The 14,631-nt window shown below is 40.2% G+C and overlaps 1 protein-coding gene across 1 annotated transcript; it reads right to left on the bottom strand.

Moving 5' to 3' along the window:
* Positions 1–856: 856 nt before the first annotated feature.
* On the bottom strand, positions 857–3,874 carry CUNH16orf46 (chromosome unknown C16orf46 homolog). Its single transcript, XM_054579146.1, has 2 exons — positions 3,656–3,874; positions 857–1,858 (listed from the first exon to the last, which is right to left on the bottom strand). Exons 1-2 carry the CDS (start codon positions 3,860–3,862, stop codon positions 857–859), a joined length of 1,209 nt encoding a protein of 402 aa, XP_054435121.1. The 5' UTR covers positions 3,863–3,874.
* Positions 3,875–14,631: the final 10,757 nt, after the last annotated feature.

Below are 14,631 nucleotides of genomic sequence, written 5' to 3'. Positions count from 1 at the left end.
ATAATCACAGTGATTTTTTTTTTCAAAAAATTATTCTTAACCTCCTTTCCAAGATGGATTTTGTAGAACTGTGGCTAAAACTTCTCAGACACAGAGATTAACATGAGGCTACAATATAAGGACATGTCACTTTGGGTACATAGGATGTAATATGGTAAACCCATGGATTTATGTCACTTTGGACACATAGGATCCAATGGATATGGTATACCCATGGATATGATATAAAGATATGTCATCTGGAATGCAAGGTTATCCATTTAGACACAGGCTAGTTCTCTACTAAAGCAATATTTCAGACCTTTGTTGCAAAAGAAAATGAAGCAACAGACAGGTATCTGCATAGTTTAAAAGATCAGGAAATAATTTGGTCAAAACAAGCCCAGTACACTTAAGGCACTGGGGTAGGGCAGAAAGAGCCCTTTCCAATTGGGCTCAAGGGTGATGTGGGGGCAACACCACGAGAGGCCCTTTTCACATTCCCCACTATCCACTTGGGTTCCAATGGGAGAGGAGATGTAAAGCAGGCAGAGGCTGAGACTGGCTTTACCAGTTCGCATTTTGTAAATGACTAAGCAACTAAGGGAGGAAACACATAAATATGGGTGCTTTGAGAATAAATCAAAACCCATACAATGAGTTTATTTCCTCTGGTTCTACTACAAAAAAAAGAAAAAGAAAAAGAAAGGACAAAGAAAGGAAGGGAAGGAGAAAGAAAAAAAAGGATGAGAAAAGAGAAGGGAGGGGAGATGAGGGAAAGGAAGGAAAGAGAAGAGAATGGGGCAGGAGCAGAAGAGAGAGGGAGGATGAGTGGGTTTCAAAGGTGCTTATTCCCAGGGAATTATATTGTAGCAATTCAGAGGGGCCTGTGAGTGGAGACAGGCAAAAGGAGTCTGCTCACTGTGAGAGATGGCAAGACAGGTCTTGGGAACACATTGGCCTCCAATGTTTGGTGCCTGTTTTCCTGCTTGACCTCCTTGAGAATGCACTCTTGGGTGTTCATGGGAGGTCTCAACTTCTTGGCTTTGAATTTGGCTTTGTAGTTTTGCACTCCCTGCTTCTGCAAAAGCTGCATGGTGCTGAGATAGTGTACATTGTTGGAATGGGGAGGGCACACCAGGTTTTTCTCAGGCAGGGCAGACCACTGCAGGCAGCCCCGCTCCAGACTGGCCAAAAGGGATGTCCCAACTACTTGGGGAGGAAAAGGCTGTGTGCAGTTGACCTTATGGTCCTTGGCCAGCTCAGGGGGTCTCTTTCCATCTTTCCCATCAACTCTTTTCAATTCACATGGACAAGCTACACCCTCATCCTTTTCCACATGTAGCACATTATCTTCTGGCTGCAAGAGAAAGTTCTTATTCTTCTTACCCAGGATACCTAAGCCATTTGAGGCTGAAGCCTTCAGAGGAGGCAAAACTAAAAGGGCCTTGGAAGTCAATGAGTCTGAGATAGAGGGACCTTGGTCACCTTGTCCACTGGGGCCCTTGGCCCTAATAGTCTCTGGCATGGTCCACTGTTCCATGCACCAAATAAACTCTTTTATTTGCAGACTTTTCTTCTCTCCCTGATTGTAGGAAGGAAAGCACATCTTGCTACTCTCCCTGGTGCAGGCAGTGGTGGGGCCCTCAGCGGGGCTCTGAGCCTGGGAGGGGCTGCCTCGATCCTTCTCTGGGCCTGCCTCAGCCAGACACCCCGATTCCAACTTCCTGGCCTCAAGCTGAGGCTTGGCCTCAGGGATGCCTTGGGAGAGGCTGACACAGAGTAAGCAGCTGCTGGCACTTTCTCCCACCTTGACCTTTTTAAGCTTCTTCCTGGGCCAGATGCAGGCAGTTGGAGAAGCCCTTCCCCAGCCTTGAACCTGCAAATAAAGCAGTGTGTTACTCTCAGCTGAGGTGCCCAAATTAGAGCCACCCAAATTTTGGCCAGATCCCCATTTTGGCCATCCTATTTGAACTGATATTTTAAATACCTATTTTAGCCTCATATTAAGCAATAGTATTTCAAAATCTGAAATACTAGAAATATGATTTGTAAAATACTAAGCAATAGTATCCGTAAATGGCCACCTTGATGTGCTGACTCTGCTTTTCAGATGCACATTAAAATATATTTGGTACTAAATAAAAATAAATTTGAAACTGTCCTTGTCCCCCCTACCAGGTTTTGTTGTACTTCCAGGCTCTTTTTGCCGCACCTGGGGGGGACTGCTACATGGAGGGGCTGCAGGGAGAGGGGATGAGCAGAGGCAGGTCTATATACATCCAACAGCCCTTAGATGTATATTTCAAAGTAGTTACTTTCAATAGTAAAGGGAACCTTATAAACTTAGAAAGCTTTAAATTCTTAAATAGGACAGCGTATAGTCCTGGCTTACCTGGCATAGGAGTATGTGTTTGGAAGGTCATAAATGCTTAACGCGGTGGTGGGGTGATACAGTAGAGAGAGTACTAGAGAAGGGCTCTTGAAGACATGATTCTTTCAACTGTCAAGTGGACCTGGGCAAACCACTGGGCCTTGACTCAGCCTCAGTTTCCACATTTATAAAATAAACCAAGTCGATTGAGGTTTCTCAACCTTGGCATAACCAACATTTGGGGCTTGTTATGGACTGTATGTTTGTGTCCCTCCAAAATTCCTATGCTGAAACCCTAATCCCCAATGGGATGGCATTTGGGGGTGGGGCATTTGAAGTAGTTAGGGTTAGAGGAGGTCGAGAGGGTGGGGTCCTCATGATGGGATCAGTGTCCTTATAAGGAGGACCATACTCTCCCCCACCTCGCCCCTCCCTTCTTGTACACAACAAAGCAGGCCATGTGAGGGCACAATCAGGGAGAGACTCCTCACCAAGAACTCAACCATGCTGGTGCTGGCACCCTGATCTTGGACTTCCTCCCTCTAGAACTGTGAGAAATAACCGTCTGTTGCTTACGCCACCCTGTGTATGGTATTCTGATACAGCAGCCTGAACTATGATAGGGCTGGAGTATTCCTTCTGGTGGGCACTGCCCTGGACATTGTACAATGAGGAGCAGCATTTCTGGCCCTGACCCATAAGATGCCAGTAGCACCTCCTCCCCCTCACCCCCTGTTGTGACATTGCCAAGTTCACCTGAGAAACTTTAGATTAAATCAAACTTCCTTACAGTTCTAAATTTAGGATTCTGTTCTTGATTCTAAGGATAAGTTAAGATTAAACAGGGTTCTGAGTAGAACCCCAGGACAGAAATTTCATGTTTCTCTTGGGCAGTTTAGTACAGTAGTTAAGGAGCTAAGGAGTCCAGAAGACTTTGGCCCTTGGCAGGATGATTTCAGTGCATTATTTTACCCTTTGGGTGCCTAAACATCCTTGTCCTCAAAGTGTGGCTCTTCATAATATCTGCCTCATAGGACTATTGTGAGGTTGAATGAAGTGTTGTATTTGAAGCATTTAGTACTATGCTTTCTAATACTGAATGGCCATAGATACTCAATAAAAGGTACTGCTATCCTCATTGTTAATATTTTACTTCTGTTTCAAAGGTTTCTATACAGCAGCCTTTTTTGGTAACAGTACTATTGTTTACACATTTTTTGGTAACAGTACTATTTTTGAAAAGTAAAAACGTTTGCATCAAAACACTGATGCACAAGAGACCTAACCCAAGAAGATACTCACCGCTTCTTCCCATCCAGTTCCAATAACAGACTCGCAGGCTTTTTCATCTTGTTCAAGTGTAATGTCACTGATATTGAGAAGACAACAAACATGATTCTTTTCCCTTCTTTCTTCTGGACACGTATAGGTTAATTCAATTTCTTCTGTACTTTGAATTTCATTTTCACTATTTTCTATCTCAGTCTCATTTTCCAGACAGAGATCCATTACTGTTATTACTCTGATGGTTGCTTACAGTTTTTAACATCTTCTTCCTGTAGTTTAAAATGTGGACTGAACTCAGTTTTTAATACTGACTTAAAAAAAATAAATAACTTGGGTGAAATATCTTTAACACATTCAGGAACAGACTCAGAAGAAATACTACAAAACCATCCATTGCCAACTAGTGATGGTATAAAAGATAAGTCTAATTTTAATTAAAGACTAATGGATTTGTTAAAGACCAAAGTTGGAAGTGAAGAAAAGAGGAGAGGAAGATGTTAACACAGGCTCTATCCCTCATGATGGAGTACAGACTGCAGTAAGCAACGTAGGTTTAATGTAGAGCAATGTAGAGGGTATTGCTACCCTCTATTCCAAAAATGTCCAAATGATATTTTGCTGATAACAAAAAAACTGCAGTGGACATGGGTGAGTTAGGCACCCCAGCCTCCTCTTCTTTCCCTTCCCAACAACTCTGGGTATCAGCTTGGGGTTGCTTAGGCTTCTGAGGAAACTGGTGGACCACATGGTCTAAGCTCAGTCAATTGGTTCACCCTAATCCACCATATATGACTGGTGTCATATACACAAACATGCATAGAGGGAAGATGATGTGAAGAGACACAGGGAGAAGATGACCATCTACAAGCAAAGGCAAGAAGCCCAGATGAGATCCTTCTCTCACAGTCTTCAGAAGGAATCAACCCTGCCAGCACCTTGATTTTGGGTGTCGAGTCTCTGAAACTGTGACATAATAGATTTCTGTTGTTTGAGCCAACCTAGTCTGTGGTCCTTTGTAGATCTAGGAAACTAATACAGTAGGTGATGGTGATAGTAGTGGTAGTAGTGAGGGTAACAATGATAGAAACCATTATATCTATCCTTAATTGATGCTTTTCCAAGTTGAAAAATGGGACTTGGCATTTATAATCCAGTCAAAGGGTCATGAAATTTATAATCCTGATTATGAGCACAGACTCAAGTGTCAAACAGCCAGGGTCCCAACCCTATTTGCTAGCTGTGTGAGGCTTAGATGAGTTACCTTTCTGGGTGTGTGTGCTCATATATAAAAGGGCATGATTATAATACTTCCCCACAGACAGATGTTCCTCCTGGGGACCCCATAAGCCGCACAGATGACTCTAATGCCTAAGCAGTGACTGCCAGTGATCCAGCCAAGTGCTAGTGAGCAGTCAGTGCCTTCTTGAGGAAATTCTTGCTTGTAATGAGATAGAGTTCACTGGGGACCACACACCTTGCTTTCTTACACCCCAACAGGCTCCCTGCCAGAAACTCACACTTTTCATTTTCTGCTGAGGCAGGGATAAGTAACTTCTTGTAATGGTATCTGTTCAATTACCATTTCAGCTTTTTCACTTAGGCTTAAAGTGGCATTTTGATGGTAAAAAATTCCATTTACCTACGGAAGGTCAGATATCTTTGGACATCGTAATCTTTTCCAATATGACATCGGAGAAAATGAGTGAGATCTGAAAAGAAAAAACTTATATTACAAGTGACTAAAAACTGAAAGTGCTATTTTATTTACAAACAGAGGATCAAGGATGTGGCAGATTGTGCAAACCAGCCTGATCCTCTCATATTATGAAATTTCAGTTCAGTCACTCTCCAGGCCAAAAATATCTCCTTATAAATACACTCTGACCTTGTTCTCTTCTGAATTACAAATACATTTATACCACAGAACCCCATAGACCTAATGAGCATACAGTTCAAAAGGGGAAAAGCAGAGAATCAAGAGTAAAGCCATTTATTAAATAATAAAATAAACTTAAACTTGAGGTTATTATAACAAAGAAGTAGATATTGTTCAGGAGAGATTAAGTAGCTCTAGAATGTTTGAATCAATGAGAAAAGCTTTTTTGCTTAAAGTATCCCCATTGACAAGACTACTCAGAGAGGCAAAGTAATTTACTGCTTTAATTTACTGGTTCTCAAACTTGGCTGCACTTTGGAATTATTTGAGGAGCTTTATAAAAAATAAAAATGCCCAGACCCCACCCACAGAGATTCTGATTATAATTGGTAGGGACACAGCCCGGCCATCAGGACTTTAAAAATCACCCCAGATGATTCTAAAATCCAGCAAAGTTGGAGAACTGCTGCTCTGTGAGAACGTTCTTCCTTATATTGAACCAAGACTGCTTTTCCTGCCCCATCGACATCCTCCACTCTCTGGGCCTAGTTTTACCCTCCAGAGCAAGGCTCCCTGATAAGAAGCCTTCTCATCCTTGAGTGGGCTTAAGAAAGTCTATGATGCCCTTGAAGATGTTGAATGATTTTTCAGAGAAAGGCCTGCATCAGAGTTACGAAGCTGTCTGTCACTACAGAAGGCTGAAGAATCATTGATCCAGAGATTGCCCACTACCTCAGTCTCCCATCAGTCCTAAGAAAAAGTTCCAGGTACTCTTCTCTCTTTCAGATTAACCATCTCCAGTGCTTTCAGCTATTTCTTACATGACATGAGAATATGTGAGATCCTGGGGGATGACTCTATCTCTATCTCTATATATCTAGAGAGAGCAACAGCAGAGGCCAAGGATGCAATATTGGGTGAGCCCCTTTTTTGGAGTCAGTAGAATTTGACTCAGTGAGGGCACCAGAAGAGGTTCCAGTCACATTATATTAAAAAGTGCCAGAAGAAACCAAGGTGACAATAATAATTTAGTAATAAAATTTACTGTTTCATGCTCTTACTACATGCCACGCATTGTTATAAGCACTTCACATATTTGTTATGAATACTATATTTTTATAGGTACTTTCTCATTTAATGGGGGGTCATGAGAACTATATTGACTTCTTGACTGAAAACTAAGAATCATCTCAGAGTAAGTAAACATATATTCTTAGTCAAATGGTCAGATTCCTACATACCAGATTGCTAGGTGCTCCTCCAGAACCCTGGTATTCTTCAAGCAAGCCTGATCAAGATGCTCCACAACTAAAACAGAATATTGGTGGTCTTTCCCTAATAAGAAAAAAATTCAGTTAGTGAAAAGCATAGTCTTAATTTTAAGCTTTCCTCCAATAAATGTGCCATCAAGTTCTCTTGCCTTCTAGCTTTTCTTGTCTTCTAGCTCATGTAAGCGATGACAAAGAGAAATATACAAGAAGCAATCAAAGATCAACTAAAAGAGTAGATATGTAACTTACAAATTATGTCATTTTATGTTGGAATGCAGAAATCTTCACTGATATAATACTCATATTTTCTGATAGTAAAATTATGCCTACTTTACAGATTTGAAGTAAATCAAGAACTCATGCTATTCCTCTTCTTGACTTCCAGCGAGCTTTACAACGTGATTCTGTTTGAGAATCACTGGTATAAAGCATAAATCAAAGTCCTTATAAATGTTTTCCAAGAAAATGACATTAAGAAAACACAACTATCATAGTTAAAATGCTACCATGGGAAAATGCATTTGCAGATGCAACTGGAGTACAAAGCAGGAAGGCACACAGATGTAGTCCAGAAGATCTTAAACCCTCTGACATATGCTATCGAAGTGACTCAAACCAAAATTTACAAAGGGGAAAATGTTGACTGAGGTCCAAGACCCCAAAGTACATGCTTGGATAAACAAAAATAAACCCAAAGAAAAACAGAGCAAGGAACTTAAGATATTTGGAAAGGAAATAAAGGAGATGAATGAGAGTCTGTGAAACAGAGCCTATGGAGATTCACTATGATCCAGAAAATATCTTTTCTGGTAGCATTTAAGGACAGAATGGAATGGAAATGATCAGAAAAAAAAATCTGTAACATAGTTGATTTTATTTTTACCAACTAAATGGTTTATGTTTACCTACTAAACATAAGCCATTTTTATTTGCTCCAAAATTCCTACAAGTAGTGTATGAGGTGTGGGGCATGGGGTGGTTTCAGTTAGATGAAATAAAAGGAGCCTTAAGTTCTGTTCGTTGTAGATGGGTATGAGGACATGGAGGTTAACTATACTCTTCTCTCTACTTTTATGTAAGAGTGAAATTTCCCATACTAAAAACAATTTAAGCCATTACATTATCAGAGTAGTTCAAGGAATGAAATATGGAATAATGATGAAAGTGAGCATAGGATAAATTTCGACCTTAAGCAAACTGAAATAAATGTATCAAAGAACAGATAAAGCAGTTGTATGATTTTAAGTTGGAGTAAAGAACAAGGACTTACTGAAAAAGAACAGATGTACAACAAAGGTATAACAATCAGAGAATAGTTAAGGAAGGTGATTTAGGGAAACTCCGTAAATAATTGTCCACCTATTCTTAAGTCAAAGTACTAAAGACCTTCTTATTGTATTTACTGAACTGCAAAAGAATGGACTGGAAATTCAAAAAAAAATAGACTTTACCTTTTGGATCTCTGACACTGTATTATAATCATGCAGTTGGTTTATGAACTGAGAAGTACACAGACTACCAAATACCTCTTTGTTATACATTTGGAAATATCAGTGTAGCTTTCATTAGGAAATACAAAGGAACTATAATGGCTATAACAATTATTAAAATGAAGTATAAAGTGGAGGAATCACACTATCCAATTTCAAAAATCACCATAAAGCTATAGGAGTCAGTATGATACTGGCGAAAGGAAAGACACATAGATCAATGGGCCAGAACAGGGAGTCCAGAGATATACCCACACAAACATGGCCAATTGATTTCTGACAAAATGCAAAAATAATTAAATGAATAAAGGATAATCTTTTCAACTATAGTGTGCCAACCAGTGGCCCATGAATATGCAAAAAAAAATTTTAACTCAAAATGGATCATATACCTAAATAAAAATCATAAAACTATATAGCTTTTAAAAGAAAAGAGACAATCTTCATGACCTGAGGTTAGGCACTGTTCTTAGACATGCTTAAGTAATTTTAATAACTGAGAACTCATTATATTACAAGCTATTTTTTCCATTCCAGTGGCAACTTTAAGATTGGAATGTTCTCAAATTAAGGCATTTGCAAGCCTGCAAATTTTGCTTCTCCATTCCTGATGTTCCTCCCAAAAGCAGCATATGACAATCCAGAAAATATCTGAAGACAGCTATCATTTCTTCAGACAAGAATCTCAAATTCCCTCACCTTAAGAATGCACAGTCACTTCTCAATGTCTTTAAAATGTAGTATTTGGAAATTAGGGCGATACTTAAAATTTGATCTGGCTAGAAATATCTATTTTGAAATCTGACTCCCTTTGATCTGAAATCACCAATTAATTCAACAAAGGTTGATATATTTTTAAAAATTCTCCATCCTAATCTTGATTAACACTGAGCTTGAGGTCAACCAGAATTTCCAGATTTTTTTCACATGAAATGTTAACAATTCCTGTCTTCTTGATTCCATACCCATGCTGTTGTTTTCCTTTCAATTTTTTTCTTTCTTCTTTTCAGCTAGATGTAGACATCCAAATGTATTAGATTCTTTTTAAATGTCCTTTTCTTGGGTTTTGGACCATCATCCCAACCTGCTTAGATAATTCTGAATCATTTCTTCCCATCCCCAACTTAAGACTCTATTAATTCAATGGACATACCTTCTGTAACTTCATCTAAATCATTGATATAAATGTTGGGGAGGAGTGGACAGAGGACAATGTCCTGTGGATATCCCTTGTACTTGGGCGTTTACTAATTATCCAACCTTACTATACAATTACCTGGCCTACATTTCTAAATTTCATCTACAGGATTCCTGATCCATCTATTTAAGTAACCCCACTGGGAAAAAAATGGTATTTTACCCAGAGTTAAGAAAATTTACATTTACATTGCTGTCTATTAATTTTTTTTTACATTTATTATCTATATTAGGGATGAAGAATATGTTCCAGACTGTCAGTTGTAAACGAGTAGTGGCTACCTAGAGTGTTATGTTGAGAAGGATCTTAAGACTTGACCACTACAGGAAGGATTTCTGTGATTGATTATGGATGTCTGTCAGGGAACGAATAAGGAAGTTCATAACACATTTTTTACATATTTGTCATTGCTTCTCTACGTAGTCAAACTACAACTATCTTACCCTAGATCCCTACACCTGTTTGACACATTCCTAATCATTAACAGTGGGGGTAAGGTTGACAGGCCAGGAGAAACATAAAGCCCATGATGTCTGAGTCAAAAGCAGGCTGTAATACCTCAAAACGCCTCACCACTTCCCTGGCTCTACACCATGTCCCCACATCTACCCCCATCTTGTTGGAAGTTTTAGGCTTAAAGAATTTCAGCCAGAGAAAGATGGGTTTCTGGCAGCCTCACTGGAATTCTGAATGGATGTTCCTAGGGTAGGGACCCTTATCATTAAGTGTTAAAGAAATCAATCAACAGAAACAGCCGTAGTGGGAGTTAGGTTTCTTAATACAAAGCTAAGCTCCACACCTATGAACTGGTTGAACAGATCTTTAAGACTGGCCTAGGCATGCTGATCACTGGTAATATAGTATCTAAAGGAAAATGACATAAGGACTTCAATCTAATTCACAGTTTTGGAACACAGGTCGATAGGGAGTTGAACCTTTGCCTCAAAGTTAAGCACATGTGCCACCCAACTTGAGCAAATTGTTCGCATTTTCAAGAGTATAAATCTTATCTCCCCATTTTAATTATCTATGTCTTATCCTTATGTGCCCACAGAGCACAGTAGCTTTGACTGTGCATTGAATGACTCCTAGGAGTGTTGTTCCTACAGCTATCCCTCCTCCAGTCAGACCATTTCTATTCGAAGCACTCCAACTCTTCCACTTCTTCCATTTCCATTCATTCACTCACTTTATTAGCTGTCTAGCACTGGGAATAAAATAATGAAGCAACGCCCGTCTTTCCAGAGCTCATAGTTTACAATCTACGTGAAAATACAAGTCATGAATCGCACACACCCAACCTGCCTTTCCTATGGCCCCGACACTTCATGCCTGGTTCTTCCCTTTCCTTTAATAGTCCCTCCCTGTACTGCGTGCTACTCCTCTCCTCTTCCTTCCTTCCACGATCCTTCCTTCTTCCTCATCTTCCTCCAGCAGTTCTTACCCAGGCACAATAGATGCCTTCTCTACTTTCAAGAGCTAACCCCACCGGCGAAACGTCCCTACTCGCCTCACCAAGCCCCACCGCTTCATCGATTGGCTCCTCCCCCACAGGGTTGTCCCTCCCTTTCAACGGCTCCTCCCACTGCCCCACCCACTCCGTGCCGCTACTCTCCAGGCCCCGCCCTTAATTCCGACGCCGGTTTCCACTACCTCTTCCTTTTGCCTCCTCGTCCAAGAAGGCAGCTTCCTCTCGTTCTGGGCAGGGCCTCAGGCTCTGCCGCCCGTCGAGTGGTGCGGGGCCTTGCTCCGGGGGCGGAGAAGCGGCCGCCGCCACTCAAACCCTCACATGGGGCCAACGTGTGGAAAACCCCGGCAGCTTAGTCTTCGCTGGCGCCGGCCGAGGGCGACAGTTGCCCTGGGTTACGACGCTCTGTAAACGGGGTGGTGGGCGGGCCCGCGGGTGTTTACAGCGGAAGTGACGTTGGGCCCGCCTCGCGCAACAAAACTGAGCGCGGGAAGGGACGCTGGTGGACCACGAGCCTCTGCTGTCAGCCGGCTTTGCGCTGCCGCACACTTTCCACAAAGCGTGAGGATGCTCCAGCCGGCTTCGAGTGTCTGAGGTGGCGTTGTGAGGTACTATGTAGCTTTAAGCATCAGTCAGGGAAGTGGAAGAGAAGCTGGGTGCCCACCGGACCCTGACGTTAGAAAGCAAGAGCCCTTTGGACTTGCTTCCCTCAAGAGACCCAGGGCCTCTCACCAGCCACCCTGGCTGTAGGGCCGAGATTTTCTTAAGTGGGGCCGCCGTGCTCATTGCAGGATGGTTAGCAGCATCCCTGGCCTCCATGCACGAGATGACAACCAAAAGTGTCCCCAACTTTGCCAGCTGACCCCAAATTTCCCCTTCCCCGTGAGAATGACTGCTAGGGTGATGCAGGCCAAAAACTTAATAGGACCCATTGATCTTTAACTTTTCGGCGCCTGCTTATGTAACTGGTCAGTACTGGTTTGAATACATTGGCAATACCAACGGGCAGTTATTGAACTCCGTGAGGTGGGCACTGACGTTTTGTTTTGTTTTTAATGCAGAAAAGTAGCCTCATGTCCTTTAATCAACTGAGGAATTTTTGAAGACAGTGCAAGGATACCTCCTATGCCCTCCCACCTTTGCTGGTACTTTTGAGCATCCAGAGGTGAAGCCAGGGGTGGGAACCTTTGCCCAGGCATTAGGTGGTAGAGCCTTGACCCAGCTCAGGTCTGATTCCAAAGCTCTTCTGCTTTCTGGTGTTGGAAGTATGACTATTTCTGCTGTAGAAAAATATTAGGATGTCAGTCCTTTATATCACAGATTAAAAGGCATTTGGAAAGATAGGCATTACTGCCTTTTTATAGAACATAATTAGAAAGGCTTTGAAGTCCATGCAAAGACTATTTGATATAATGCCTTAATACATTACAAAAAAGTACTTATATAAAACATAACTACTTTTTTAGGTATCACTTCTTTACCTAAAATATACATATTTGGGTAAGTTGGCTTTCATAACCTGGAAGGAATGGTATGCCTATGTGCTTCTAAAAAGAACTGTACACAAAACTGCATACCCCATTGCTTTTTTTTTTTTTTGGTATTAAAACAAACTTTTAATCCTGAGTTTAAATAGCCAAGGATATAATATCCAGAGTATCATAAATGTTGGCATTTAAAATGTTACATGACTCTTTTAAAAGAACTGAAGTCAATTTAATGGCAATTTGATATTCATCAACATTTAAAAATATACAAATAAACTAAAGATGGAAGTTTTTCTTTTGCTTTTTCTCCTTAAATTCATAATTGTACTTTTATTCTGCTTCCTCCATGGAAATTTATTCTAACATATTTATGGCCATATTTACTTTTATTAAGTACTCTCATTTCTCTATGCAACAAAAATATTTAACTTGAAAATTAAATTTTAAAAATTGTCTTAAGACTATAAGACTAAAATAGTTCACCTTTATTCCTACTCAGTTCATGAACAATAGGAATATATTCCATCTATCTGTGGATAAATACTTCATATTATTAGAATGAGCATTCAACTCCAATTTTATTTGTTTTTTCATAGATGTAAGATGAAATACCTTGTTCATATGAAGATGCACATGAAGGTGTTTTGTTATAGCAGTCTCTTTTTTTAAAACCCCTTTCCATGTCAGAAATCACATAGAGATCAGCAACAAAAATATTGTCTATCAGCTGACAGTTTGCTTCCATCCTCCCTCAGTTCTGTTGAAAACAGAAAATTTGAAACTCTCTGACTAGCAGTATTTGTTATCCAGTCATTAAAACTACTTTCTGTTTCTGGGAAGTATACCAAAGTCTTAAAACTAAGATTTACTAAATGACTGTTAAACTTCTTCACTGAAAGTATTCTCCCAAGTATTGTACATGTGCAAGTTGGAAGATCTAGTAACTGATTTCCTTCACACTAATGGGGCCTGCATGTGTTAAATGAGCTAGTAGTAATCACTACTGAAGAATAGTAGGTAAAAGCCCTGATAGCCTGTGTAGAAACATTAAGGGACAAGTGTATTTGGCTAGTTGTGTTTATAAGCCTATATAGACTGAATCAAGATATCAGCAGTTCTGATGCAGTATCTCAGAGTTGGCAAAGGGGTTTCCAAAACAGAAAGATGGGGTCAGGAGGTGTATGGAGAAGGGAAAAGCTCTGATAAGGGTAGGTGGTCAGTAGTAAAACCATGTTGCAGGGAGAAGATTTAATCTTCATGTAAAGTGAGGACCCTCTTTGAGGAAGGCAAATAGGTGATTAGGTCTGAAATAATAGATTGTAGAGCAATAATGAGGGCAGTTATATTTAGCATGATTTTTTAAACTGAAGGTAAGTGGTACATTTTAGCAGCTCCAGAAAAACTGGGGAAATTTAGAAAAATTCAAAACTTCTGATTTGTTGAGTTGCTCTGAAATGCCAGCCTCCTTTTCACACTAGCATGCCTATGCAGAGAGCCCTCTAGTGGTTTTTCCTCATTAAAAATACTGTCAACAATCAACAAAAAAAATTTTTGAGATGATATAGGAAATCCTTTTAACACTTCCAGAGTAACCTGTTCCATTTTTTGGAAGCATTATTCAAAGCCTTCATTAAACTACTCTATTAAGACCAAAACTATTCAAAAGGAATATGAATTATAAGAAATTGAATTGTTTAGTCCCCATTCAATGCCCAATTTTTTTGGCAGCAGTATAATAGAAATGAGGGTTGAATTGGCTCTATATTCTAAATAATGAAAGAGCAAGTTCATTCATAATGTTCTGCTCTTTGAAAAAACTCGGAGTGGGTATAACAGACCAAGCAAGTCTGTGTCTTCAGGGAAAGAATAATAGAAAAACTGCCCATCTCTGTCAGACTATAATCACTTACCTACTTTCACTTTAGAAAGGCCATTTGTGCTTCCCACCTTTAGAACATTCATCCTTTGCCCCTCCAATTCCCATTTAAACTTTTTTTATTATAACATTTGTTAAGAAACTGATGAAGAATGGCCCAGGAAATGTGAAAATTCTAACTATGACTGCCCAGCTTTTTAACAATCTCTTATCCTCTTCATCACCTTATCTGTGAAATGGTGGTAGCTATGGCTATATGCTAGCTAGCTCTGGTTATTGTTGTGAACCTCGAAAAAGGTAATATATGAGAGTACCTTTAAAACAA

Source organism: Pteronotus mesoamericanus, unplaced genomic scaffold (assembly GCF_021234165.1).
Source record: "Pteronotus mesoamericanus isolate MK-2021 breed Mesoamerican mustached bat unplaced genomic scaffold, CSHL_Meso_final contig_52, whole genome shotgun sequence".
Classification (NCBI taxonomy): Eukaryota; Metazoa; Chordata; class Mammalia; order Chiroptera; family Mormoopidae; genus Pteronotus; species Pteronotus mesoamericanus.
This window is presented reverse-complemented; position numbering and strand designations above follow the sequence as displayed.